This window comes from Orbicella franksi, chromosome 14 (genome assembly GCF_964199315.1).
Source record: "Orbicella franksi chromosome 14, jaOrbFran1.1, whole genome shotgun sequence".
NCBI classification, from domain to species: domain Eukaryota; kingdom Metazoa; phylum Cnidaria; class Anthozoa; order Scleractinia; family Merulinidae; genus Orbicella; species Orbicella franksi.
In genome coordinates, this window is record NC_138158.1 from 21,419,425 (window position 1) to 21,443,722 (window position 24,298).

The 24,298-nt window shown below is 40.5% G+C and overlaps 1 protein-coding gene across 1 annotated transcript in view; it reads left to right on the forward strand.

Annotated features, from left to right (window-relative positions):
* Window positions 1-2,813: 2,813 nt before the first annotated feature.
* Window positions 2,814-24,298, forward strand: part of LOC145468245 (protein patched homolog 1-like) — a 28,940-nt gene continuing 7,455 nt past the window's right edge. Inside the window, exons 1-18 of the mRNA XM_081451917.1 lie at window positions 2,814-4,045; window positions 8,886-9,078; window positions 10,264-10,453; window positions 10,946-11,000; window positions 11,816-11,910; window positions 12,540-12,654; window positions 13,091-13,183; window positions 13,501-13,619; window positions 14,006-14,168; window positions 14,857-14,988; window positions 15,444-15,572; window positions 16,762-16,848; window positions 17,372-17,497; window positions 18,310-18,425; window positions 20,147-21,044; window positions 21,419-21,652; window positions 22,063-22,141; window positions 23,449-23,591. Coding sequence (XP_081308043.1) covers window positions 3,983-4,045; window positions 8,886-9,078; window positions 10,264-10,453; window positions 10,946-11,000; window positions 11,816-11,910; window positions 12,540-12,654; window positions 13,091-13,183; window positions 13,501-13,619; window positions 14,006-14,168; window positions 14,857-14,988; window positions 15,444-15,572; window positions 16,762-16,848; window positions 17,372-17,497; window positions 18,310-18,425; window positions 20,147-21,044; window positions 21,419-21,652; window positions 22,063-22,141; window positions 23,449-23,591 — 3,030 coding nt within the window. The 5' untranslated portion in view covers window positions 2,814-3,982. The remainder of the gene's footprint in view (window positions 4,046-8,885; window positions 9,079-10,263; window positions 10,454-10,945; window positions 11,001-11,815; window positions 11,911-12,539; window positions 12,655-13,090; window positions 13,184-13,500; window positions 13,620-14,005; window positions 14,169-14,856; window positions 14,989-15,443; window positions 15,573-16,761; window positions 16,849-17,371; window positions 17,498-18,309; window positions 18,426-20,146; window positions 21,045-21,418; window positions 21,653-22,062; window positions 22,142-23,448; window positions 23,592-24,298) is intronic.

The following is a 24,298-nucleotide window of genomic DNA, read 5'->3' on the forward strand; positions in this document are numbered from 1 at the left end:
AGTCATGTGACGCGTTTAGACCAATTGCGTGCGAGCGATATTCGACAGATATTCTCTCCTTAGAGCTACTCGTTTTCGAATCGAAGCGAAGGCTCGGAGGAAGACTTTGTCGAGAAGTATAAAGTACCCGCGCCAGTTAAACGGGGTTAAATTCAAGTAAATTCCTACTTGTCTGGTATCTAATAATTAGCAAAGTAGAATTGAAATTCTTTTCTTCAAATCAATTTTGCGTCAATAGCAAGATGGCGATTTTGTAATAAGGTCATGGAATGGGAAATTCGAGATTGCACGTGCGTGTAAACTTCTCGTTCTCAAAATACCATTCTCAAAATGGAGTAAATTTTATTAAAATGGATTACTACTGTGATTTAGCTTTTGGTCGAAAATGCCCCGCACTAGCGTCCACAAATGGACTCCCCTTAACGTCCATTTGACGTTCAGCAGGGAGTAAGTGGATTCCTTCCACGGTTCCAAGAGCTGTCACTTGTAATTTTGGAATGTGAAGATACTTCAAGCACCTGTATTTCTCTGGGCCGGGTAGTTCAGAGCCTGATTAAGCTAACCCAGTTTTTGTAATTTTTCGGCGAGGTTTTCTGTTTATATTGTTTGACCTTCAGTTTTGAGCTTGAGTAATCTCAAACTACACAAAACATAAGAAGTGAAAAGCATTTTTACTCTATAAAAGTTGATAATTCGGTTAACTTTTAATCCTAGGTTAGCGTTAAGCAGCTTTCGAACAACTCGGTCCCGGTTATCACCAATATTACGTAACATATATTTATTATTGCTAAGTTTTCTATGTATTTTTAAGTATTAATTTTGTATTTTAAAAAGTTCCCATGAACTGCTATGATAAATTTATCTTTATGCACCTCTGTCTATAAAACATTTAAGTTTAAATGTACATGATAAATCAGGTTATTGACCTCAAAGATATGTACTGGGAGTAAATCTGATAACCAAAAATAAGCCCAAATATTCCGTCAGAATGTGGAACAGTGAATATTTTGAACAAAGAAAAAAAAAAATCTTTTTATGTATCGATGTTTCATTAGTTTAAATGTCGTTATTTTGAAGTAAAATAAAAAACAAACAAACTAATACTGTGCAAACAGTTCTATAAATCTACCGTTATCTCACCAGTTTGCGTATATCCTTTTATTATTAAAATTTACAAAAATGTTTTTCATTGTTTCTTATACTAAAATTTATTCACTTTAATTCAGCCAAAATATGGCCTTGTGAAGGAGCTTTATTTATTACACAATGTCCTAACTATATTACAATATTATTTAAAAAATGCACAGTTAAATTTAAATGAAAAGTAACTTCTTTATTGTAATTTAGCAGACTTGAAGTAGTTGCTCTCTTTTTTGAGTTTCTATGCGCGAGCAGAATTTTAACTCTTCTGTCGTAATATTTTCTCTTTTTTTTTTCTTGTGCCATAGAAATTCACGAAAACAAATACTACTCTAGTCTACTTGGCTTTTAAAGCCCACTCCAATATTTATAGAACACGGAAAATAAATAAAAATATTTGTTTTATTAACTTGTTCTTATTGCATATTATCAATATATCAATATTGTTTGAAGAAAAAACGGGTAAAAGCGAAAATAAAACCTAATGGCTTGCGCGTATTTATGGCATGTTTGTAAGGCTTTTCCACGGTGGCCATATTGGAATTTCCAAACTATGGGAAAACTTTGCACACGGAATGAACTCATTTCCCTCAGAAGAGAAATTTTATTTTTCAACATTTCCTAACACAGTAGGCTACCACAGCAACAGTATGACCTGTTAGAATCATCCTTAATTGTCGAAAATCAGGAATCTAATGTGGCTCTGAACCCCATGAACAGAACGTTTTAAATTTTGCTAAACGTTGCGTCATATCCTGATAATCAAAATTCGATCATAATGAATGCAGGTCCTGACCGAGCTTAATTTTGAGTTATTAGCAGTTTAAGTTAAAATTAAGGTGTTTTTAGCGGGTCATATTGTTGCTATGGTAAGCTATCGTGTAGAGAATATGATAACGACGTGTCCACCAGTGATTGGGCAGTTTTTTGATACCATGATTGTAGCATCAAGTGATAAAGAGTGTTTACAATGGCTCATCAAAATCTAAGTCTTGCAAAGTGCTGGAAACTGTTTTTTAAAACAGTTTAAAATATGTTTTGCATGAATCATCTATATACTTACACAGATTGACCGGGCCGAAGTGAAATAAGGAAGCCTTGAAACCATGCAAGCGATTAACCACGCCAAAACCGAAACACCACTTCTGTTATCACCAAAACCCGAATTGCTAAAACAGGAAAAAGAAACCAAACACCGCAACAAACCGAAAAACAGGAAGTTGTTATCCTAAAAGCCGAAACGCCCCCAACCCATGGCCACCCACAGTTAAATAACAGGAAAACCACCACTCGAAAGTTAAACACTTTGCGGTATGAGAACAAAAAATGCTTTGTCTTCTCTGTTACACTCAACCTTTCGTGATTGTCTTGACCCTCGTTTGGAAAATTTATTTTGAAAGTCAACTTAAGCTGGAATTCTTTATGGCAAACCTTTTACCACATTGTTGCTTTGGGCAAAGGTAACAACAGACTTGTAAATGTTGTTCTTTCTGTTCTCTGTAGGCTATTTGTAAAACAGGAAGTCTTAATAATTCAAATTGGGGTTCTCTAATAGCGGGAATCTTTGAAATGGGAAATCTTTAGAAGCAACATTATTGAACAAAGACAGAATTTAAAAGCGAGAATCTTTACAATGGGGAATTTCCAAGATGGGGAGGTGGGGGGGGGGAGGGGTACTCTGTGAATCTTTGGGTAGGGGTGTGCTGCTGGAACACTGGAACCCTATACTAGACAATGATCAGCTTGATTTTACAACGATCAGCTTGATTTTGCAACCAAAAACCCCTACCCTATCCCAGACTAGCTATTTGCAATGCAGAAACTTAACCACCATCGTAGTCCAACATACGCTAACTAAACCAATATTTCACAAAGTCACTTCCAAGTTTCAATTTCTATTACAGAACCCCGGATGAAGAACCCTGTTCTAGACTAAATTATTTATACATCGGCCGCTTTTCCGGTAAATTACACCTTATTCTAAACCAAAACTGTCTGATTTCTATGCCCTATCCCAGACTAAATTACCATACCCCTCACGGCGGCACGTACCCATATGGCTTATGTATGGGAGTACCTCCCCCCCGGTTCACTGTAACTTGTTTTCAAGGACCAGTACATTTCCCGGGTGGATGTCATCACGGCGCTTCTAACGGTAACACGAGACAAGTCAGTTTTTGAACCCATAAGTCAAATAACTCCTAAAAGGTCACATTCCACATAGCGAGAACGCAAAATTCAGCCACGCACAAAGCCGAGTTGAAAATAGCTTCAAGAAGTTTTAAATTTTAAGGTTAAGAGACCACTTCTAGACATTTTTGGATCCAAAGTGAGATCTTAGACCCTCTCTCAGCGTGATGAAGAAATGCCATTAAGCATGTTAACTGTTCGCCTGTAAGCCAAGGAAACACCGTGATATGATCATGTTGATAAAGATTAGACTTCCGTTGCTTGTGTGCGGTACTGGTGTGGTGCCCTCACAGGCCGTCATCACCTTTTGTGTTGTCGAGTTTCTTGTCCAATCACGGATGAATCGGAACAATGACAAGGGTGAAATGGAACAAGAGAACAGAATTAGAAACCGATCGCGTTTCACTGATCCAATGTGACTAAAGCGAAATTATGCTTGTGAACGCGTGAATGGCTCTAAGCCCGGATTATGGCTTTACAAATGTTCCCTTCCCTTTCCCTCAACCTGGAAATGCTGTTCTACGTTCAAGAACTGCAAGATAACCGATGCTTTTCGGGCCCTGTACGTTCAAATGTCCGCGCGTTGAAAGCCTTTGACGTCGTTTCATGTTGAACTTCGCGTGGTCGAAGGTTTCAACATTTGAGCCCGAAAATGACTGCTGTTTCGCCGAAGGACTTCGTTTGGGCAAAGGACGGTCTTCGAGAGATTGACCAGGTAATAAATGTTGATATTGCCAAGCTATCCAGTGGGCCAGTTTCATGCATATTGTACATTGTGTTCGAGCCACTCGCGGCCTGTGGTCTTTAGGGAGTGTTTACACAGACGGCAATGACACAGTTTCGATTTCGCGTAGATTTGTTTTGCTGATATGCTGTGCTTTTAAAGCCTTCCTGTTATTTTTCTGGTTTCACTTTTTGCATTTCGACTCGAAAAAACAGTTTCCTTCAAACTTTGCCCACGAGTCTACCTTACCTTATTGCAAAAGTAAACGGAGCCATCTAAGTTTTGCAAATATTTTTTTTATCTCAAATTAAATTTTTGCGGGTCAAAGAGCTACCTATTTTTAGCCATGGCGAGGAGATAGAAAAGAAAATATTCCAAGCTCACCGCTTCAAAACGCTGTATCGTACTTGTTGAATGTGCCAAGTTACTTTAACATGTGGTCGTTCGGTCTGTCACAGATCTTGACATACGTGTGGTTTGCCTAGCCGTCAAAGATTTAGATGCCCTTTGCCTTCACGGGATTTAGCACTTACTAAAGCCGGATTTTTTCACTTAGTTTACGGATATTGGTGGTCAGATCAGCCGTGACGGCAAGTTTATACGGGATTTAGCACATTACAAGAATATCCTCACGGTAACGTCAGACCCTCAAAAGCGAATTTTCGCGCATGCGCCATGCAAAATAATGTTACTTTCACCTCGGTTATCTCGAATTCCCCGTTATCACGAATTCAAGTCCGCTTCCCTTAGATTTGTCTTTGTTTTTTCAGTGATTTACTATCGATTATCTCAAACTGGGTTATTTCGAACTCCCGCTATTTTGGGCTATCTGTTTCCTAGCTTGTCTTGAAATCAACTCTGTACGTTTCTTCCGACCTCCACTGGTAGAGTTGAGAAACAAACATCATGAGGTCAGACCACGTTAGAACAAGGCTGGAAAACTACAACTGGGGCATTTCATTGCACTTTAATAATCTTGTACTGTAATGAACCTCGTCCTCAGGCGATTACATATTAGCATAGTATGAATTGTTATATTTTTGATATTTAATGCTGACCAGGTTATTTCAAACCCTCGATATTTCGAACTTATCCTTTTTTTCTTTTCCCCTCAGGGTTTGAAATTGCGAGGTTCAGCAGTTAGTAAATAGAGTGGTTTTCAATTGAGTTTCGTGAAACCAAAACCAAACTATTTACTTCCTAATAAGACTACTCAACCAAACTCAAACCGTAGTAAAGCCAAAACCAAAGTAATTGCCTGATTACTTTCGACACTCAATAAAAAAACGCTCTAAAAAGACGAATAAGTAAGTTAATAATTACGAAATAGAGCACATTTTCCGTGTTTACATAGCCTCCTCCAAGCACGAGGAGGGTTGGGAGAATTCGAGACAGTTATGCAAACCCGAGATGTATGCGAGGGTTTGCATTACTTTCGAGAATTCTCCCAGCCCCCCGAGTGTTTAGGTGAGGCTATGTAAACACGGAAAAGTTCTCTATTTCTTTTTGCTGGCGAGCCCTAGCGAGGCAGCAGCCTATTCTTTACAATAGCAATCCGGGCATACCGGGGTGCGTGTGAATGCACGTTGAAATATCGATCTATTTCGAGCAATAGCTGTGTACAGCCGTCCCGCTCTGCTAGAAATCAAGGACACGATAAACGAGGTGAAATGAAGATGTCTTTAATTGCTTGTGGAAGTATTCATCAAGGTCATGAAGGGTTTAGTGATGACTCGAGAGGAAGACAAGAGATTTTTATGTGTTTGGCTGCTCTATTACGTGAGCAATTTTTGCCGATTCGCGAATGGAGGTGCCAAGATATCGATCAAGTCCTTCTCCATGAAGATCATTTTTTTTCTCAGTCCATTCAGCAGCAGTGAAGTGTTAGGCAAAAATGCTTCCATTCGGAGTAAACTGCCGACTGCAGCTTGCTGGTCGCGGGAGAAAAGAGAGGAAGGTGCGAAGCCAATCTGCTTTATGTCGAAAGCGACTTCGGTACCACAGGCTAATCATTCACAGTATTCTTCGCCCGTTGAAGCGATAAATTTGATCGTTAAGTCAAAATTTCTGCCCGTTGAGATAAATCTAACTAAAGTGGTCCCTGTCTTCAAAAGTGGTGAGGATACCGACCCCAATAATTATTGTCCTGAATCGCTGCTCTCTATATTCAGCAGAATCCTTGAAAGACTAATGTACTAGCGTTTAAAATCGTTCTTTGAGATGAATGGTCTGTTTTATGAGTCACAGTACCGTTTTAGAGAGAAACACTCCACACAGCATGCATTAATTGATATAGTAAATAGGATCCGAAACAATATGGACAAAGGGATGCTCTCTACTGGAGTGTTTATCGATCTGAAAAAGGCGGTTGACACGGTTGATCATGAAATTCTATTAGATAAGTTGTACCGCTATGGAATCAGAGGAATTATACTAGAATGGTTCTCATCCTATCTTAAGGGAAGATCTCAAGTAACCCAAATCAAAAAAAAAAATGTTCAAATGTTGTTGTTTATAGTGGTCAATGCGCTTAGCAACACTTAGCTAGTTCACAGGCATGCCACTTTAAATGAAGGAAACAAATATATCAACTAAACGTAATAGGCTTAAAAATCCCAGCCGGCGGGAGGCAGATCAGTTGGCTGTTTACAAGCATGACCGAGGAGTTGAACTAGGGTCTACCGAGAAACAACTCCAGCATGGGCATGTCTCACCTAAAGAACTAAATCCTTGTGGTGTCCCCCAGGGATCTGTGCTGGGTCCTCTCTTATTTCTTATTTATATTAATGATATTCATAAATCTTCTGATAAATTAAGTTTCTTTCTTTTTGCGGACGACACCACTATCCTATTTGCTCACAAAAATTTAAAAGTACTTGAACAAGTAGTTAACTCAGAGTTGAGTAAAGTTTCAGAGTGGTTAATTGTAAATAAGCTTACCCTAAATATCAATAAATCCAATTTTGTTATCTTTTGTCCGAGCCAGACGAAGATTAATAAGGAAATTAGTATCAAAATGTATGATAACAGTGCCAATAAGTTCTGTTCTCTAGATCGTAAAGATTTATTGAAATTTCTGGGAATTCTTATTGATTGTAACCTAAAGTGGAAGCACCATATCGACTTTATCTCGTTGAAAATAAGTAAGACTATTCCTGTTTTCATTCAATCAAAGATTTTACCTGTAAATATGATCTATTTTGACGCGATTGTGAATTTCATGCATGATATTTGGAAAAAAACTAGCCCCTTAGCTTATCAGAGCTCTTTTCACTAGGTCAAATGAAATTCATGGGTACAACACAAGGCATGCCGCAAAAGAGAATTATCTTCGGAAAGAAGTTAAGTCCTGGTCAAACGGACTCGCAAGTAGTCGCAAGTGGCCACAAGTTAAACATGCGTAGAGACTTGCGTTGGGTGGCCAAACGGACTCGCAAGTCTCCTCGCAAGTACACGCAGGTCGCAATAAAACCCATTTCAAGGCAGACATATCCTGTATTTCATTGGCTAATAATAGGTAAATGGACGTCACTCAACTTGTGTTGACTTGGATTGGGTGGCCAAACGGTGAAAAACTTGCGTCGACCTGCGTGCAAATTTGATCTCGACCAAAGTGAGCGCAAGTCATCGCAAGTCAACGCAAGTGCACGCAAGTAGACGCAAGTTGAGAACTTGCGTCTACTTGCGACTCCGTTTGGCCAGGGCTTTAAGTCGGAAATTTTCAAACGCTCTTTTTCGAGAACTGGAGCGATATTATGGAATCAAATTTCTCAAGACTGAAGAGATTTATCTAAACCAATCTTTAAGAAAAAAATTCGTAGATTTTTATTTGAGACTCTTTCAGACAGGGATGACTATGTTGAAGTAGTCGACACCCTGACTCAAGTTCTTAAATTTAGTTCCTGATTAATTTCAACCCATAGTTTAGTTTATCTCTAGTAAATCATAGCTCCTAGTGTCAATCAAAATATGTAAATGTACTTGTATTAAACGGTTTCGTAAATCCTGCTATAAGTAGTTGCATAGCAATCTTATTTATGTATTAATGGTCTAATATAAATATAGATGTGGCCCGCCTAGATTAGCCCAGACTACCTGCGGGTTCGCGCTGTTGCTATTGTCAAGCTTTTTTAACTTAATGAGTATATATTTTTGTAAAATTGTAAATATGCCAGTCATAATAAAGTGTTGTTGTAAGTGTTGTTGTTGTTGTTGTAAATAATTCGACCATTGAGTTACATTTACCCGTTGAGGCGAAAGAAAAGCTTGCAATCATATTGTTCGATCAGTGGATTTAGATTTCCTTGCTTTAATGCTATTTGATATGACCGTTGATGACACGTTGCGTGACGGCTCCAGTTTCGGTAAACTCGCAAATTCATGCTATTAAAACGTCTCATTTTCACTTTTACTGGTAATGTTTAAGCACAGAGGCTAATTTTTAAAAAGAAAACTTGTGGAAATACATCTACTAAGGGTTTCCTGGGTCTCTTAAACCAAGTTCTGGCATTTGTTACGTTCTTTTCTTAACTCAAGAAAAAAATTTGGGGGCTCTATTGTTGGAAAAATAGAATTCTCTTTTAAAAACCTAGACCAACCCCAATTATACCGTTTATTTCAATTCGTATTATCAGTATTTCCTTCAAGCTCTGACGCCAACACCCACTTTCACATTGAAACTCCTAGTATAAATTAATTCTCAAAAATACGCGCGAATCTAAAACGTCACAACCGTGTTTACCTACTCTCATCTAAACACACATATCGACCAATGAGAGCGCGCGTTGTAACTCAGTGATATTATAAACACCAATATTTTCGTGTTTTTCAGGGCCATGCAAAGGGAAATAGGAAAGCTCTGCTTGTGCAGTCTAAAGTACAGTCATTCCTTGAAATACTCGGCATGTCTAATCACCGGAACAATGGAGGCTTTATTTTAAAGCGTTTCGTTGTCCTGATCGTTCTCGCCATTGGACTGATCTGGGCAAAACTCGAACCAAACGTGGAAAATCTTTGGATAGAAGGTGAGAGATGTCGCCGTTGTTTTTGCACACTGCTTGCCTCTTCTATAATTGTTTGTAAATTAACTGGTCCCTGGTATAACGAGCGCGCTATGATTGGTTAAAGCTTTGTACCGGTAAACACCCGACTCCGCTAGATTCCCAGTATGGCAGAGTTTGGGAGTAGAACGCGCGAAATGCGAAATGCGAATGCCTTTAATTTCACCTTTATTGGCTACGCTTCTCACTATCTACTCTGTTGTAGATAGCGAGTAGCCTAGCAGTGTGCGATTGTTAACAAAATGCCGACCCTTTCTTTGCGTTTTGGAAGTGTCTGTGAAGAGGATTTAGATTAAGTTTTGAACGATAAGTAGATTTACACTAATCAATAAGATTATTCGCTCTCGATTTCTATGCGCGATAGTTGACTCGGACTGCGACCTCGTCAACTATAACGCGATAGAAATCTCGAGATCATAATTTAATTGTTTAATGGGATGTGAAATAGGTCATAATACGTCCTTTCCACCGTCCGGCATCCCCGGCACCCCGGACAACCCCGACATTCCCGGAATCCCCGCCACTTCCGTAAATAAACAAATACGGCTTATCCTGCCAATAATAATTTGCATAACGCGCGGAGGCCTTTAACTTGAATAAAACGCTATGCTTTTAAATTGAGGCCCCCTAGCCCTCCACAGTGCGACGGAGGAATTTGAAAAAAAGGTGTTTTCACTCCAAAAATGTATCAAATGTTTCCCGTCCACACTTCGCCGGAGAAATTTGAAAACGCAAAATTACCGGTGATTTTGGATTTGTGTTTGAAGAAAACTCTGGTAGGGAAATCACGTAATTATCGTGACGTCATCGTTTTCGAAAAGCTGCGTTTCTAAAATGTTCTTCGTCCGCACAAAAGCGCACAGCCGACGTTTTTAAATTATTCGGGTGAGAAGAGCTTTTTCGAAAAGCTCAGTTTTCTTGACGGATTAGTGTGGACGGTAGGCCTAACCGTAGAAATAAAGCTACATTTTCAAAACCCTCCGTCGAAATTTATGTGGACGGCGTCTGAACTGCCGTCTGCTTGTTCTACTTTTTCTAGTCCATCTTGTTTACACACGTTGTACGACTTTTATTGATGATAAAGACAATTCAGTAGTTATTGCATTTATATGTAGAACGTTTTAACCTGCCTGTTGTTCGGGATTTTAGCGGATGGACGACTAAAGAAAGAGCTAGAATATACCAAGAAATCGCTTGGAGAAGGTTACGGCAGCACAAATGAGCTACTGATACAAACACCCAATGAAGAAGGAACAAATATTCTTACTGTAGAGGCCTTGAAGCGGCACTTGGACATTTTAATGAAAGTCACAAATGTCTCAGTGGATTTGTTTGACCAGTAAGTCAATGTGGTTACGTAACACATATCGAAGTTCGTTGGTCTTTGAGGGTGCGTTCCTTTGGGGTGATCTGGATCAGGTTCAGTGGTCCAAGATCACTCGGATCATGGTGCATCAAAGGAACCGACGAATCCACTCTGGTCACGGATTAAACGGATTCGCGGATTCACGGATTCACGGATCCTACAACAGCAAATACTAATTACGTGCGGATTTATCAACCCTGTCAACTTCTTTTTTCGCGACCTGTGTGCAAAACTGTCTTTTCTTTTGAGTGAAGTCTTTCTAAGTTAGTTGCTTTTGTTCAAAATTGACTGCCAAAACTATAGGATCTTTAAGTCACTGATGGTTTGCTGCTTAATCCGAGCCGCTGCTAGAAGGGGCATTCGAACATGCTCGCCGGTAATTGAACATGTTTCCTAGAAGATTTCAAAATAAAACATCAGTTATTTGCAAGCACAAGATTTTTTCTTTTTTTTTTTTTAATTTAGAACCTGGAAACTGACGGATATTTGCTACACCCTGGTTCCAACTTTTAACAATCCCGTAAGTTCTACGCTTTTAATTTCTTTGCTTGTGTTCTTTTTCAGGATAACTTAAATTCGTCGTGAATTTTGCATGAACTAAATTCTGTGCAAAAAACGAAGTTTAGAACATGTGGAAAAACCTGTGAAAAAAAATGCCTTTTTTGGCACAGTTTGCTTGGTATTTTGAATTGTATTTTGGCCGCTTACAAAATTACCTCTAAATTGAAGGAAACCCAAATATAGTAGTTTACTAGGGTAGAAAAACACCATAGAGATAATAATAGACCACAAAGGAACAAGGATGGTTAAGGATGAAGAAGATTAACACGGATTACAAACGATGAGCTTGAAAAACTTAAGCTAAACCTGTCAAGATGCGGAAACAAGTTTAACATTTCAGATGTAAAATGTAACAAAAAAAAATGTAAATCTTATTTATAGCGGTCATGCACTTGGCCATACAAGTACTAAGCATGTAAAATGTGAAAAAAAAAAAATGCAAATCTTATTTATAGTGGTCATGCACTTAGCTATACAAGCACTAAGCTTAGCTAGTTTACAGGCATGCCACTGAAACAGAGGAAACAAATATTTCAAATAAACGTAACGTAGTTAAAAATCCCAACCGGCAGGAGGCAGACCAGTTGGCTATTTAAAAAGCGTGACCGAGGATTTGAACTCGGGACAACCGAGAAACAAATCCCGCTAGTGGCAGAACCATTCGGCCACGCTGCCTCCGCAGATTAAGAGACATATATCTCTTAATCGTTTTGCCAAAATACACAGCAACACGACACACTGAAATATCTAATATCTTTTTCGCAACCATGTTAGAATCTTGGTCGATTAATGCCATGTGTTATCATAAGTGCTTTGGATTGCTTTTGGGAAGGAGCGAAGCCACTCGAACCGCAAGTCCAGCCCGTTCTGTAAGTGACAAGTTATAATATGCGACATAAATGTGACAAGACTTGTTAGGTAGGAACATGTCTAGGAAAAGTCTATCCAGGAAAGTTGAATCTCTTTCCACAAACTTGATATGTGGTAAGCACAAATAATATCAAACGTTGTTAATACGGACGCTAACATTAAAGGAGAAGAGGCGAGTGTCCGCAAGAAGGTGACCCAAGTGGGTGAGAAGGAACTGTACCTTGTTTGCTCGGGATTACCTGCTCTTTTCCACTAGGAAATTTTGTTTCTTGCAACCATACAATAAATCCCTTATTGACCAAGGCTCTCCGGTCAAGATGACGGGATATCGGCTTCGTTGTTTTTACCTTTTTGTGGACATGCATTAGCTCTCGGTCCGTAAACACCGACGCAAAAAAAAAATTCCATTTCCAGTCGCTTTTGATCAATTAGACAATACCCCTTACATAATTTTCATTATTAAATAACAGAAATGGGACCTTACCCTTACAAAATGTAGGTCAGTAGATGATTGTCTATAGTCTATACTTACACCTCAGTTGTTTCAAGTCACTGCATATTTATTAAATTAAACTTCATGTGCGAACAGCCACGTTTCTAGTGTTTACAGATGTGTAATATTTCATAGACCGAGTGGTACTCCTCTACCGAAGTGGAAAAACCTAACCATCCCGTCACTGATACAAGCAGTGCGCACTGAGATTCCTCAGGACTACGAGAAGTTTATGTGGCTGCTTAAAGAGGTATTGTTATTGTACATTAGGGGTTCATGTAAAACACGATGGGAATGGGAACTTCTCAAACTCATTAAGTTTAAACGAAGGAAATCATGACCGTGACGGTGTTTGGATATCTGATCTTAATAAGCATAGATTTTAACGATTTTATTCCTCCGTTTTCTCCTTAGTTTTAGTCTCGTTCGAGAAGATATATCAAACACTCAAGACAGTGTTTGACCACATTTCCAAAGGCCTCAAAGTTCGTCAAAAATACTCCGCAACGCGTCGTATTTTCAACTCTCTTCTCGGTGTTTGGAGATGTGGTCAAACACGGTCTTTCGTGTTTGATATATTACTTAACAAGATGTTAAGACGATGTAAGATGTTTGGTTAGTTCATTTATGACTGTGATTTCTGACTTTACTAAGTGTCTTCTTTTTACCTTTCTACTGATTTAAAGGCTGGAATCAACAGCGGCTATATGACGAAACCTTGTCTTGATCCACATGATTCAGAATGTCCAAAAACCGCACCAAATTACAAGACCAAGAAGGTAATTATTGGAGTTTTGTTTGAAGCCATTTGCTGTCAAACATGCATTATGTTTGAAGTGTGTATCATGTAAACAATCAATCTTGAGAGAAAATGATGAAAGTGCAGAAAAAAAGAGATTGCTTGAAAATGTTCTCAAATCGGTTTGAATTGGGACATCTGCCATGAGAAAACCCAATCTTTGAATCGTGCGCATTGGCAAACTGGATAGACAGAAACCCTTTCAGTGTCGTTTTGATAGAAGAACCAGTCGCGTCTTACCTAAGATGTGGTCTGCAGTACATTAACCTCTTCCTGGTGTAATTTACATTTTGCCAGAAACCAGACATAGGTGTGGAATTGACTGGTGGCTGCCAGGGGTTTGCTACCAAATATATGGACTGGCCTGAAGAGCTTATTGTGGGAAGAACTGTCAAGAACGGAAGCAGAATTATTAGGTGGGTTTTGTTTCTGGATAACGTGATGTTTACGCGTACGTCGGTTAAGGAGAACCACGTGGGCAACGGCAACGAGAACGTCACCAACCAAAAGGTTTAACAATGACCATGCACGTGCATTATAAATCTTTGTACGTTTCGTAGTCGTCCTCTGAAAAACAACAACGTGGAAGGGCCAAGTTCTGCGTATTTTGGAGAACGTGATCCACAACGGCTAATTTTTCGTATTTCCTTTTGGAATCAGGAGTTGGAATTTATCCCGAGAATTTCGTATTTAGCTTGGCAGGTTTTTACACCGATCAGCCTGCTAAACAGGATTTAGATAATTTCGAAATTTAACCAGGTTTTGCTTTTGCGTTGTATTTCCTTTAATGTATCTTGTCTAGGGCTGAAGCATATCAGAGCATTGTAATGTTGATGGGAAGTCAACAGCTTTATACTCGCTGGCATGGAGAGACAAAAGTGAACCACATGAGCGACGGGGATCCAGCGTGGACGAATGATACAGCGTCGCAAGTATTAGAAGCGTGGAAGAGTGAGTTCACCAAGGTAAGTAGAGATACAAAAACTGTCAGCTGCAAATATTTTAAAAGATGCGGAGGCTTGATCGTTTGTAGGCAAGATTGCAGCAGTCCAGGTGCAAGCCCTGAACGGGATGTATGTGTGGTTCTTTTGGAACACTTCACTCTCACAGTACTTCTCGTCACCCAGTTGCATAGATGGGTAATAGCGAATTTAATGCTGGGGGTAACCCTGTGATGGATTAGTATCCCATCTAGGGGGAAGTAGAAATACTTCTGGTCTTTTTCATGTTATGTCCTGAACTAGTATTAGCTCTGGCTGTAAAGGACCCTTCGATCGATGCGTAATTCTCAAACTCTTTAATACCTCATCAAGTCAGTCATGGCCGGATGGTGTTTGGAGATCTAATCTTAATTAGCATAGAATAGATTTTGACGATTTTATTTCTCCGTTTTCTCCTTAGTTTTAGTTTCGATTGAGAAGATATATCAAACACTCGAGACAGTGTTTGACCACATTTCCAAACACCTCGAAGTTCGTCAAAAGTACTTCACTGAGCGTCGTATTTTCAACTCTCTTCTCGTTGTTTGGACATGTGGTCAAACACGGTCTTTCGTGTTTGATATGTTACGTAAAAGATAGTGAATTCGATGCATACTTAACTTACAGACTGTTTTGGATTGTGTTGCTTTGTTCTATGATTTTCATCTTAAAGGTCATCAACTCAGCTGACCAAAGTCAGGAAGATTCAACAGTATTGGCTTTCTCCTCCACATCGTTGAATGGTTTACTGAAGGACTTTTCTCAAATAAGCTATCTCTACGTAGGGATTGCATATGTGCTAATGGTAAGATAATGACATAAAAGATTGACGACAGCCATGAACCTATTTATTCATTCTATACTGCAGTTTTGGCTCTCGCTTACCCTCATTTGGTAAAACTTCTCTTCCACACAAACAGAAAGGGTGTAATCTTTATGTTAAGCAAAAGCGAGTGTGAAGAGATTAGATCTATATTACATGTATATGCATACAGGATTAAAAAATAAAAAGTATAAGCGGTATTAAACTTCGCCCTTGAGCGAAATCGTGCTTCGACTGAATTGTCAATTACAACCTTGCAAGCGCTATTTCGTCCAATTCTTTCAGATCGCGAAACCTCGAATGCCCCCCTTGAAGTCTTTTTGGGAATTCAGTATTTTATTAGTAACGAATAGCTTAGCCAATCAAATTGCAACATTAACTATAAGAACACAAGCAAAATTTTACTATTACACCATGACTTGTCGTTTGCTTTGTAGCTCCTCTACGCATGTGTTACCCATGGTGCTCTTGGGTTTGGTGGTGTCGTTCTTGTCACTGTTGCAGTTGTTTCGGGCCTGGGATGTTGTTCGATTTTCCAGATCAAATTTAGTGACGCATCAAAGCAGGTGAGTCAGCTATTGCAGGCGGACATAAGGATTTACAAGCCTTTTCAATTTAAAAATGTTTTGTATTAAACTTTATGTAGCGAAGTTGATTGTTGCATTCTGTGTTTCTTTTTTGCGGTTTCTGGAATGGCATTGCCAGTTATATCATGTATTTCCGCGGTAGAAAGCTCGCCGAGTCTGTTGTTTTCAGCCTTTTTTCTAACGGAACTTTCGCTTCCCGGCTAGAACATTTCAGCTAAGCAACACTTAATGCAGCCATATTCTATATAAGGTCAAACACAGGTATAATGGTGGGAGGCGCGGTGGCCTCATGGTTAGTGCGCTCGTCTCCGGATCAAGTGGTCCGGGTTCGAGCTCTGGCCGGAGACATTGTGTTGTGTTCCTGGCCAAGACACTTTACTCTCACCGTGTCTCTCTCTACCCAGGTGTATAAATGGGTATCGGCGGACTTAATGCTGGTGGTAACCCTGTGATGGACTAGAATCCCATCCAGGGGGAGTAGAAATACTCCTAGTCGCTTCATGCTGCAGAAACTGGGATAGGCTCCGGCCTGGTGGGCCACTTGGCCCGTATGCAGACTTAACCTTACCTTTTATATGTGTAATGTCTGATAACCGAGGTTCAGTAAACCTATCAAAAAACTAGAAATGCATTATCCGAGTTTAAAAATGTAACAGTAAGAGTACTTTCAAGTTGTTAAAAAACTTGTGTGCTATTCAGGCTAAAAGGAGAGCTGTTCAGGTTAAAGTATTCGCCACTATTCGTGGCTAATTCGCCACTATTTACTGTTCACTATTCGGGTTTTCCAGACTCCCAAAAAAGGGAGCATAAGCAAACCACGACGGCGACGACAACGAGAACGTTGCAAAACAAAAGAGTTAGTGAGCACAACAATGGCTGTGCACGTGCGTTAGAAATTTTTCTGCATTTTGTAACCGTCCTCTGCAAAACAACAACGTGAAATGACTAAGTTCTGCGTATTTTGTGGAAAATGACGACGACGGCTAAGTTTTCGTATTTCCCTTTCGAATTAAACTCTGTAACTGCATTTCTTGGCGTCGTCCTCGGCGTCGCCGTCGTCGTTGATTAAGCTCCCGAATTGACATTGCGTATACTACGCATTGCCAAATACGATACTTAAGTGTGTTCAACAGACTGAACACGCGTTGCACTGTTTTTCTTCTCGTAGATCTTGCCGTTTATTGCTCTGAGTTTGGGTGTCAATGATATCTTCCTACTATCTCACACTTATTCATCTGCTAAAGATAATGACCAGGTACGTAATCAGTAACGATGGCCAGAGCTTCTCTGTTGACGCGGAGGGTGTCCAGACCCCTTTGCGTGGTGTGGTTTGTGAACGCGAGGGGAGTTTGTAGTTTATTACACTGGATTTTGGGTTCGATATCTGACTGATAAATTTGAGAGTTCTCTCTTTACCTCTCAAAAATAAGGACGTCTGGCGGAAAACGTCAGGTTTCTTACCTACTTTAAAATAGCTATTTCTCAGCAAAAACACTACGAGTAATCGGATTCTTCAGCTCGATCCACGAAATCTCGCAAGAGTTTGCTCAACTTTTCCTGATCTTAGCTCCTAAAGTAGTTTATCACAGGGTCTGCTTCTCATAGTTATGTGCCTTGAGTCTCATAAATTTACGTAACCTCTAATGTAAACCTTCTTCTCCAAAAAAAATACAAACCTAGAAATGTTTGAGAAAAAAGACTGCCACAGCAGTATTTTCGTATTCTAACCCGATAATTTATTAATGCTGGTCGGCTTTGGTTTTTTTTTTTTATTTTAGGATCCTGCAGTGTACCTCCTTGCTAGTACTGGAGTCAGCGTGTTCTTGACATCCTTCAATAACATGTTTGCATTCTTTATGGTAGCACCCATACCCATACCAGCCTTGAGGTCGCTTTCTTTACAGGTTTGTGTAGATTAAAGAAACAAATATGAAAAGCAATCATGATCTCACAGCTGACGTTACCAACCAGTATAGTTTGTTTATAAAAGCTGTGACAAGGCAAATTTGCTCAGGGTTTTTTCTGGGGCATGCTTTAGCTAGCTGTCACGTTGTTTTTGACAGACTCACTATGCACCCGAGACTAGTTCAGCAAATACAGTTGTCTTTGCAACAAAATGGAAATTTAGTGACATACAAAAGAAGATTGGCTAAGAAAATAATAGAACCAACAACAGAAACAATAAACCGGGCTCTTAGGTAGCGTTCCCACTACGACAGAGAAATTTGAAAACGCCGTTGTATTTCTACGGTTAGGCGTACTGTCTACACTAATCCGTCACGAGAACGGAGCTTTTCGAAAATGCTCTTCAAGCCCCAGGAATTTGAAAACGCCGGCTTTTCGCTTTCGTGTGGCACGGAAAACATTTTGAAAACGGAGCATTCCGAAAATGGCGTCACGATAATCGGGGTTTCCTCGACCGAGTTTACCTCAGACACAAATCCTAAAAGACCGGTGATTGTTGCGTTTTTAAATTCCTCCGGCGTAGTGTGGACGGAAAGCATTTGATGCGTTTTCAGAGTAAAACCTCCGATTTTAAACTCCTCCGGTGTAGTGTGGACGAGGCCTTAAAACAAAAGAAGTAGGTACATACACTGAGAGAGCGAATGAAATTGTAGGTTTTGAAGAGGTGCGCGGCTTCTGAATACAGTAACATTGTATGACAGTAACATTGTATGACAATTGATTTTCTCTCAATCTTTTTCTTTCTCTTTAGCTTGCTATTGTGGTTGTGTTCAACTGTCTTGCCGTAATTGTGATCTTCCCTTCAATGATTGCGATCGACAAAAACAGAAGAAGTCGCGGCTATGACCTGCTTTGCTGTTGCAAAAGGTACAACTTGTGGGTTCACTTAAACTCGAGTGATTTAACCGGCAATCATGCTCTCCCATCCAAAATAGCCACCAAACGATGTTGCCTCCTTTGAACAACTTTCCGTGGAAGAAAAAGGTGACAGAGATTTCTCAGAGGCGGCAATTTGTTCTCAATTACTATTGATGCGTGTTCCGATAATTTGGATGGCTCTGTATTCTTGCGGGAGTGGTGAAACTGTTATATAACGTAATTATGTAATATGTTTTATATAATAACCCAAGTTATTCTTGCATTTTGATTGGTTCTCGCCTATGATCTATTAGAGGACAGACGCACGATTGACGTCATCATTTCAAAGTTTTTCCCTCTGTGTTTTAAAATGGCGGAAAGTTTTGAGAATTTAGATAATATTTTACACGACTGGGCAAAAGATAAGGTACAAGAAGGTCTTGTCCAGGCATTAAACAAGTACTAGAAGCATAGTCTAGCAGGAAGAAGAAAGATAAAGCCGTTTCTGTTTTATAAAATGACTCGGAAAAAATACTCGAGCAGTTTCAGTCGGCAGTCGAGCGAGACTAAACCAAACACAAAATTGGTCTCTTGGTGGGCCGAGAACCATTGCTTTGTCTCGACCCAGTAAACAAAATGTTTATGAGATTCATTTATTTAAAACAGTGAGCTTTTCTCAGTCTCAAAATAACTGTTGACACAGTGATTGTCTGGAATGAAACATCAAAACCACTTCAGTGAAAATAAACACATAACCTTGCTTTCCGATGCGAATGTTCCGGTCCGTTTCAGGATACAGCAGCGAGCAAAGTATAGCTCACTACAGCTCACGGCCAACTGTATCGCAGCTAAAAGGTGTCTCCGACACTATTTCACACTAATTTGAGAATCACCAACCACAGAGGACACAAATTTCCACCATCACTAACGTTCCTTTCATTCAAAACTCGAATCGAATGGCCTCCAGATTGACCACAACCGCAAGTTTTCCGAGCGTAGTTTTTCAACTCCTGCAATATTCGAAGCAACATCCAAGCTTTTCGACTCACAGGGCTGCTCTGATGACAAAACCTGACTTGACTTATCCATGATTTTCTTTAAGATTTGTAGATTTCGCAGTTCAATTCTGCTTTCGCTGTAAGTTTTCATTCCACGAGAAGCGACGCTCGAGTCAAGTTTGACAGTGGCGTGATTTTCCTGGACCAATCAAAATTCTTTGCTACGCATAGCAACCAATGAGATTGCTTCAATTTGTATAGACAATAGATTACGTCAAATGGCTTTTTCGTGTTCGCCAAAGTGGGCAGAGGCCGGCTTTTTGTTCTTACCACATTTTGACGTCATCTGTGATCTATTACTGAACAGACGCACGGCAACATGGAATCTATTTGTTAATATAATATGTTGAATAATATTCTCATATTTTGATTGGTTCTTACTTATGATCAACTGGAGGACAGACGCATAGATTACGTCATAACAATTTATCCCTTTATTATATAATACAAATAGATTTCATGTTGCCGTGCGTCTGTTAAGAAATTGATCACAGAAGTCGTCAAGATGTGGTAGGAACATTGATGACACACTCGGCTATCGCCCCATGTGCCACTTTTTTGTTCTTATTACCACAATTTGACGTCTTCTGTGATCACTTACTGAACAAACGCACAGCAACATGGAATCTATTTGTTAGTATTTCTCCTTTCTTTTTCTTTTTCCTGCTACAGAAACACAAGAATTGAATCTCTAGACCCGAGAAGTTCAAGAACATCAGAAAGTGATAGTAGTTTCCTACAGGTGAAGAATCGGTACCGACCTAGTCCTCCATCGGAACATAATTCCAGTGACTCTGTCATAATCCCGGGAAATGTCGAGGCAACTGCTTTAAAGACAGTACATTCCTCGAGTGTGGTAACATTTGAGGTATCTGCAGCGTCCGAGTGGAGCCTTCACAAGGCACCTCGTTCCAGGAGAGACAGGCAAATTGAAGATCCAAGTGACCTTGAATTACCAGCTGTGGGTAGTATTCCCAACAGTGGTGGAGTAGACACTTCCAAAAGCGGGGCGGGCGCTTTAGCAAATGTTACGGAAACTCAGACAGAAATAGAACAAGGCAGGCGAGATCCTGGCAACACAAGACTTTGTTATCAAAGCCAAAGGACTACAAGGTCTTCAAAAATTTACCCCGAACAAAGTGCGAGTGGAAATAATTTTTGTAAACAATCAGAAGCTTGGACTGAGGGAAGACATAACAGTCATGGCTGCACGAGTCGTCCAGCCACTGCCGTAGGTTCATCATCCCGAGATGACAGAGACGCGCGGACCCAGCAGTCCACTGATGCGCCAAAGAAGGTTACGTTTACGTTACTGGCTAAACCTGCTTCAGCAGGAAAAACTGCTGTGGTTATGGATGATGCTTCTTCCTTGAGAACATTAAGTTCACACTCGAGATCGTCGCCAGGCGTGGAGTCAATGAGCAGGGTTTCTACATCACAAAGCATGCAAGAGTGTGACTCAGAGTCTGAATGCTGGTGCAGTTTTCTTAAGACAAAGCTTCAATGGCTCTCACTGGCATACTTTGCAAGACGTTACTATGGTGTGTGGTTGCAAAAAATGCCTGTCAAGGTAAACCAGGTCTACCCTTATTCGTAACAGGAATTTGAAGTAACCACGACAGTGACCCACCTCGCCGATCCTCGATTTTACCTACGAATCTCACGATACTCTTAAGTCATTTAGCTTGTTTCTCTTTGTCAAAGTTATCTCGAAACTGAATATAGAGCTGAGGACAGTAGCGTTCAATTGAGAAAATGAAATTTCAAAGATTAGCCGTCGTGGTTCACGTTCTCCAGAGAACGCAGAACTTTGTCATTTCACGTTGTTGTTTTGCAGAGGACGGCAAAGAAATGTACCAAGAAATATAACGCAAGTGCACAACCATTTTCCTTAGAATCGTTAACATGACGAGCAATAACAAAGAACATATTTCTCTTTTCCAGGTTGTTGTGATAATATTTTTCCTCAGTCTCCTCGCCGTTGGAATTTACGGCGCACTCCAAGTTGAAAGTGGCCTAGACCTCACAGATGTTGTACCAAGAAAAGGCGTGGAATACAAATTTGTCGAGGCTAGGCTCAAATATTTTTCGTTTTATCCAGTGGCGCTCGTTACACAAGACTTCGACTACGCTAATCAGCAGAAGAAATTGTTGTCCTACTATAATGAGTTTAAAAACGTAAGTGGTTAGAAATGTTATGGCCAGAGAAATTTAAAAACGGCGTTTTCATTCTGAAAACGCATCAAATGTTTTCCGTCCACACTACGCCGGAGAAATTTGAAAACGCAACTATCACGGGTCATTTTGGATTTCTGTTTGAGGAAAACTCAGACGGCCGGGGAAATCACATGATGTCATCGTTTTCGAAAAGCTCCGGTTTCAAAATGTTCTCAGTCCACACTAAAAACGCTGGCGTTCTCAGATTCCTCCGGATTGAAGAGCGTTTTCGAAAAGCTCTGTTTTCGTGACGGATTAGTGTGCTCCCTTTTCAAATTTCGTAGTGTGGACTGGGCCGCACTGTTGTATAGAGTAGGTAGGGTATTGTCGAAAGAAGCAACAAGTTTTTCTTTTCCGTTTCTTGTCACCAGATTTTCAATACAACTGGAATTCCAGGCTCAAAAGAAAGTCCCAAGTTTTGGTTGACGTCCTTTAGAGAATGGCTAAATGGTAAGGGATGTAAAATGAACTAGAAACAGTTGACACTACAGTTGCCCCGCTGTGAAGAACAGGTCTGATAAGCCTCAGAAATGTAATTTTCGCTGATAATGACCATAATATTAATCTGGCAATCAGGTTAGCTGAACATCTTTGACGACTGTGTACTGTGGATTTCTTTTGTGCTTCCAACTGACTTGTCATGTAAGCTAAGTCTGCATACAAGCCAAGTGGCCCATCATACCAGCGCTTATCCCGGCTTCTGTAGCATGAAGCGACTAGGACTATTTCTGCTTCCCCCTGGATCGAATGTTAGTCCATCGCAAGGTTACCGCCAGCATTAAATTGGCCCTTACCCATTTATATACCTGGGTGGAGAGAGGCATTGTGAGAGTTAAGTGTCTTGCCCAAGAACACATCGCTACGTTCCCGACCAGGGGTCGAACCCGGACCGCTTGATCCGGAAGCGAGCGCACTAACCATCAGCTAAAATTTGGTTCGTCATACGCTGTGTCTATTTGTTCGTTTTTGTTAGGGAGATTTTGCTTTCGCGTGGCCGAAAGTCCTTAATTTTATGCGTTCATTTCTGTTCGAGAGCGTTTCGCGAGTGTATGCATGATTTCGAAACTATTATACAGTGGATTTTGTGCCCTTTCCTTTTATGTATACTGGTTGTTGAGTTAAAGTTCAGTGCTGCTCCGGGACGACACTAGACATCAAATTACGTTTGTTGTGCGTTTTTTATTTGTCTCAATAGAGATGGGTAGCTTGTTCAAACCAAGGGGAAAAGCGCTGATCGTTCCCAAATGTTTACATTCGCTTACTCCTTTATTCTGCTTAGTACACAAAAGAATAACTAGCCAGTGATTCCGGGAATTTCTAGTCCGTGGGGGGCTCCGGTATGAAAAGGACGGGGTGGGGGGCTCGTCGGAAATTTTGAAAAGAACCCCTCCGAGTTACCTAAATCCTGTCTTGTGGTGTGGTTGAAATGTTTTTCACCTCTAAGAGTACCAATTCTAAAACAACACATAACCTCCTGTCATACGTTTTTCGGCTTAACACCCTTGAAGATTCTGCAAAGGCTCCCGCCGTGGGCCTTTTGAGGCTGAACACGCTGAGAGGTATCAGAACTGCTTTTTTAATCCCTGAAAGGCACGCCGAGAACCCCCGTCCTCTTTATAAGGGAGTCCCTGCACCTCCCCTCCCCCCCCCCCCCCGCTCGGATATCTAGGCTAGGTCATTATCACTGGATTATTCCGCGCCCGCTCTGTTCAGACAGCATCAAGATTTTTTAGTAACAATATTTGTTGTCTATGTAGATACTCAAGTATCATTTGATCAGGACTGGGCCAATAATTCTATCACATACGCCGGCTGGTACGACAATGCGACGAGCACTGGTGTTATTGCCTACAAATTACTCTCACAGAATGACAACTCAGACAAAATTGATAAATCAAAGGTAGGCACCGACGGCTGAATTTTAACCTATGGGTAGGGGGTTTGAGTAACAACATAGTACAAGTAGGAGTTGTCTCCGCCCAACGGGGACACCCGTATGAAAAGGTCAGTGATGTCTGTCGTCTCGCTTAGGGATATAAATCAAGGATTCTGGTCTTACCTTGGGTGTTCATGACGAAACCCCACTACTTTTAGCCGAGATAGGTGTCATTCAGGGTTTAATTCAAATTTTCCGAAGAGCATCCCCGACCGGGAGTTCCCCCGGGGGTGCCCGCCCGACGCGCTGCACGCACCACCCCGACTCACTCCCTACAGTCCCTCCTCGAGTGTCTGCTACGTAAACTGCAGAATTTTTTCGGCATTCTGAAAGCAACCTCGGCAAATTATGACAGGAAACAAGAGAAGATGTAGAGTAAGAGAGTTCATTCCCCATATAGGCATTATTCTTAAGGGAAACCGTCTCAAGTTATTTCTAGATATGGTTTGTAGTTCTCTCGACGATGTATTGCGTGGATGTTTCGTGGAGGATAAAACTCCACGCGTGTAAAATTCACGTCAAAGGATTGGCTAATTCTAATAGTAATCTAAAAATAACTTGAGAGGCATCACCTTAGGAATGAGTCCTTTATGGGGGACTAATTCGCTTACTCTTCATGCTCTCTTGCAGGAAACCATTACGAAGTGCGAAAGAATGATTATGGCCGAGAT